The 5,331-nt window shown below is 36.4% G+C and overlaps 1 protein-coding gene across 1 annotated transcript; it reads left to right on the forward strand.

Moving 5' to 3' along the window:
• Positions 1-2,598: 2,598 nt before the first annotated feature.
• On the forward strand, positions 2,599-3,534 carry LOC103680354 (olfactory receptor 2T27-like). Its single transcript, XM_008709891.2, has one exon. The coding sequence runs from the start codon at positions 2,599-2,601 to the stop codon at positions 3,532-3,534; it is 936 nt and encodes a 311-aa protein (XP_008708113.2).
• The last annotated feature ends 1,797 nt before the right edge of the window (positions 3,535-5,331 follow it).

A 5,331-nucleotide genomic window follows, 5' to 3' on the forward strand; every position in this document is an offset into this window, starting at 1 on the left:
TGGGAACAATTTAATAAATAATTCAATTTTTTTATTAAATGACAGTAGATTTTTCTATTCCAAGAATTATTATCTGTAATCTGGTTGTACTATAATTCATGGTTTTTAATTCTTTTTTTAAAGATTTTATTTATTTATTCGACAGAGATAGAGACAGCCAGCGAGAGAGGGAACACAAGCAGGGGGAGTGGGAGAGAAAGAAGCAGGCTCATAGCGGAAGAGCCTGATGTGGGGCTCGATCCTGTAATGCTGGGATCACGCCCTGAGCCGAAGGCAGACGCCTAACCGCTGTGCCACCCAGGCGCCCCTTTGGTTTTTAATTCTTAAAACACAACCAATAATTCTTGTGCTTCCCCCCAGACAGATATTCGATGATACATATTTATAAAATGTTTATTAAAATATTAAGTAAAAATGAATTAAATGCATGTGGATTCTTCTTTACTCTAGTGTTTGACTCCAAAATCACTAAACATTACTTTCTTTACTCTATTACCTATATTTTTAATGTCTTTGCCATTAGCATTGTAAAAGTTATGAATTACATGGCTTGAAGAATTATATGGCTTCTATAATTGGAGATTGGAATACAGACCTAGAACAAATTGCAGAACAGGATTGCTTTAATGTTACTACTACTATTACTACTGCTACTACTACTACTAGATACATTTTGAGCACTTGGAATGTCTCATGCCTCACACACACCTAATAACAGAGGTCTTTTTATTACTCTTATTCTAAAAAAAACTAAGATATTTTTAGCAGACAAATGAATTCATCATAAAATACTAATAGATTAATTTCTCAGCTCAGGGGAGAGAGTGACAGACCAAGCCAAGCCAAGCCATGGAACACATGTGTATGATATAAATGTGCATATTTATATGTATGATAAATTTATATGTATGATATCATAAATATGTGTATTTTTATCATACATATATATGTTCCATGAGGCTATTCAGGGATGAGAAAACTGAAAACTTTCAGTTTATACAGTTCACAATTGTTAAACAATAATAATTTGTGTAAGAATTCTAATTCTTCTCTCACTTATTTATGCAACATGAGTTTTGACAGAACACACAGACCATTTCCTCAGTCTTTCAATTTACATGAGTTGCTGTGCCCTAAGATAGACACAGCTGAAATTAAATGTTACATCATTCTCCACCCTTAGCTTAATCAGATGGATCTTTCTCTGTGTTGATATATCACCCTGTAAGAGCCTTAGCTTCAGCATTTATATTGCTCTCTTGTTATTTATTGGTATAAATGATTCTATATCTAAACTTGCATATGTGTGTGTGTGTATATATATATATATATATATATTTGTGTTTATATATGTATATATGTATATACATATATAAAATTGAAATAATGGCCACTCAATAAATTTAGAATGAAAAATAAATAAATGGTGATGATTTTTCAAAACTATTTTATGTTCCTGAAATAAGTACAATTTTAGCAAGATTAGTGATTAGGCTCATTAGTGATAGAACATGATTAATAATTATCTTCTTATTTTTCATCAGAATGATGACTAAGAGAAAAACAAATGTATTCATAACACATATTTGTCACAAAATAGTCTGAATATACAGACCCAGAAAAGAACCATTAAATCAAGAGATGCCAATGTTTTATATTATGAAATTTTCTGCTCCAATAATAGAGAACAGGATTTCCAGGTGTTTTGATGTCTGTGTTTCATCAATACTATCTGCTAGGGAACACTGATGCATATGGAAACTTCCACATGTACAACATTTATCTTACTTAGATTGGGGTGGATACTCCACTTTTCAGTAAGGTGTCATGGAGGGGAAAAGTTTTGTTCTTACCATGAATGCAATTGCAGTGAAGGTATTTGTCATATAGTCAACTTGGAAATGTGTCCTGCTGAACTCTATGGGCACTGTTAACCTTATGGATAATACATATTTCTTAGACACATAGTCTTTTGAAGTTATTTCATTAACAGTACAGAATATTTATGGCTTCCAAGAAGGGACATAAGTCTGGCAATTTTCATTATTAATATCATTATGATTAGCCAAAACAAATTAATATGGTTTCTGTTTAATAGTTAATTAAATGATTGATTTGTAATTTTAAAGTGAAATTAAGTGAATTAATTTGATGTTCCTCTCTTTTTTCCCCAAAATTTAAAAGAGTTAATAACTAGGGTTCATAATGATTAAACAATATACACAATTTTAGGTTTATATTTGTAGAAAATAGATCCATAGTTTTTAGAAGATTCTCTGGTAGAAAAAGGAAGAAAGGAAGAAATGCAGAAAAGAAAAAGAAAGAAAGAAAGAAAGAAAGAAGAAATCCACTTAACAGAGATTAAAAAGCACTTATCATTTTTTCTAATATTACCTATTTAAGAAGTATTTAGGCAATTGCTCAGCAATAAATAGTGAACTATCTCTGATGAGATGATGGCAAACATTATGGGATTCTAATGTTGGGGAGAAAGATATAAAATTTTACACCCAACTATTGATATATGATCTGTATGAATGCCATCAGTTCTAATCCATTTGATTTGTCCCCCAACACTGTTACATTTCTTTTAGAGGTATGGTGGGTGGAAATGAATCCTCAGTAACTGATTTCATCCTTGTGGGGCTCTTTCCTGAGTTTCAGCATTCTACTGTCCTCAACATCGTGATCATTTTTATCTACACCTTGGCCTTCCTGGGAAATATACTTCTGATTGTCTTGATTTGGGGAGACTCTCGGCTCCATACACCCATGTACATTTTGCTCAGTCAACTCTCCATCATTGACTTGACATTAACTTCCACCATTGTCCCAAAGATGGCTTCTAATTTTTTCACAGGGAAAAGGACAATATCATGGATTGGCTGTGGAATGCAGAGTTTCTTCTTCCTGATGTTGGGAATGTCAGAGTGCCTCATCTTGACTCTCATGGCTTATGACCGCTATGTGGCTGTCTGCAACCCACTGCGTTATTCCATTATCATGAGCCCCAGGTTCTGTATGCACATGGTTTTGGGGTGTTGGATTGGAGGCTCTATAAGTTCATTTATCCATACAGTCTACCCTATGCATTTTCCTATCTGTGGGTCACGGGAGATCCACCACTTCTTCTGTGAGGTCCCAGTCCTCATTAAGCTCTCCTGTGAAGACACTTCACTATATCAGTTAGTGGTGGTGGTGACAAGCATTGTGTTGCTTGTTGTACCTTTCAGTCTCATCACAGTTTCCTATACTCTCATCCTCCTCACTGTCTTCCGTATGAACTCTGTCAAAGGAAGGAAAAAAACCCTGGCCACTTGCTCTTCCCATCTAACTGTGGTGAGTCTCTTCTTTGGCCCAAACATATTTATCTATATGACTTTCACTTCCTCCCATAGTGCAGAGCAGGACCAAGCTCTTTCTGTATTCAGCAATATCCTAACACCCATGTTGAATCCCCTCATTTACAGCCTGAGGAACAAGGAGGTGGTGGCAGCTCTCAGGAAGCTTATGGGGAAATGTGTGGTACCTTAGTGGATGAAAAGTATTCCACAATTATGAAAAGGACATATTTATAGCATGAACAAAGATACAGTTGAAATACCACTTTGAAATACTAACATGGTGTTGTTGGTTTCAGGAAACTGAGGTGATTGTGGTTTTATGTAAATAGAACTTTTCATATGTGATTTTTTAGTATTCAAATGCAGGTTTCTTTATTTTACTTATAAATATCATTTGGGCATTATTAAGTTAGGAAAAAAGTTAATAAAATTCTTCTGCATTTAAAAAAATAAATTTAGTCTGAAGTCTGAGATTACAAAATTTTCTTGTAAATAAAATAAGAATCAATGTCTGGGTCTCAAATTGAACTCAGCATTCTTGAATCTGTTTGGTATTAGAAGGAGCAAGATTACAGAAAGACAAGAAGACACTGGAGTAGGAGGATCCTGACCTTACCTCCCATCATGGACACAGTGAGGTATCAGCTACATCTATGCAACTAACTCTGAAAACAACCTGGAGCCAAATGGCAGAAAAACATTCCATAGTTAATCACAGAGAGAAGACCACATCAAAAAGAAAAGGATGCAAAGCATGGTTGGGAAACTCAGTGAAATCAGAAAAAAAATGAAAGAGACATCACAAGTATAAGGATTTGAGAGGATCAGATTCCACACCAGGTGCCCTTCGTACTGGAGACCTGCACTGGGAAGAAGAGTCCCCATTACATCTGACTTTGAAAACCAGTGGAGCTTAACTTTAGGGGATTCAAAATAGCTAGCTAAACTCTTGAAGAGCTGGTGGGTAACAGCAAAACAACTTCACACCTTTTTGAGCCAGCCTACTAAATTATTCATCTCAAGACACAGTACAGAAGCAGCAGTTTGAAAGTTGTGTGGAGTATGGTGAAGATTCATTGACTAATAATATGTGGTGGAAGGGCAGGGACCTTTAGATTTCTCCAGGAACAAAAGTGCTAGCAGGTTCTATATTTTTTCCCCTCACATGATCACGAGTCTTAAGGGAGCCAGCAAGAACACTCTCTTCAACATTGCTACCACTGTGGACCCTGTACTTGCATTCCTTCTGCAGACCTGCATCATCTCAACGTCTCACATTGGCATGCATCCTTCTAAAATGACTCCTGCCCTGGGCAGGGCAGGTGGTGGTAACCACACACACCAGCATGTCTGCAGTTCCAGCAACTTGGCTTCTTAGCAGGTTGTGCAGGGGGGAAGACCTATCATTTGGTGCACTCACAAATGTAGCAGAGAGACTAACTGCAGGCTGCTAGGCTGACTGCCAGTCCTCCCCACCAGCAAGCTCACAGCGGCCTCATACACGCCTCTCAACAATTCAGGGACTGAACAATGCACACTTCACCCACAGGAGGCAAAGTTGGTTATTGCATCTAGCTAAGCTGAAGGCAATTGCAGCTCAGCCAAAACAAGAGAGTGCATGTTATCCTCACAAGGGAGACCCCTGGGGTGCCTGGTTCTAGTGACCAGTGGAATTCACTATAAGGCAGCACAGGACAGCTTCTACACATGCTTCTACTTTCAAAACCAGGAGATGTAGCTGACCTACTTAATACATAGAAATAATCACAAAGAATCAAAATGAGGACACAGAGAAATATGTCCCAAATGAAGGAACAAGAACAAAATACAGTAAAAAGATAAATGGAGATAAGCCATATGCCTGATAAATAACTTAATGTAATGGATATAAATATGCTCACTGGTCTTGAGAAAAGAGTAGATGAACTCAGTGAGAACTTCAACACAGAGATAGCATATATATATATATATATATATATATATATAT

This window comes from Ursus maritimus, unplaced genomic scaffold, assembly GCF_017311325.1.
Source record: "Ursus maritimus isolate PB19 unplaced genomic scaffold, ASM1731132v1 scaffold_5, whole genome shotgun sequence".
In the NCBI taxonomy this organism is placed as follows: Eukaryota; Metazoa; Chordata; class Mammalia; order Carnivora; family Ursidae; genus Ursus; species Ursus maritimus.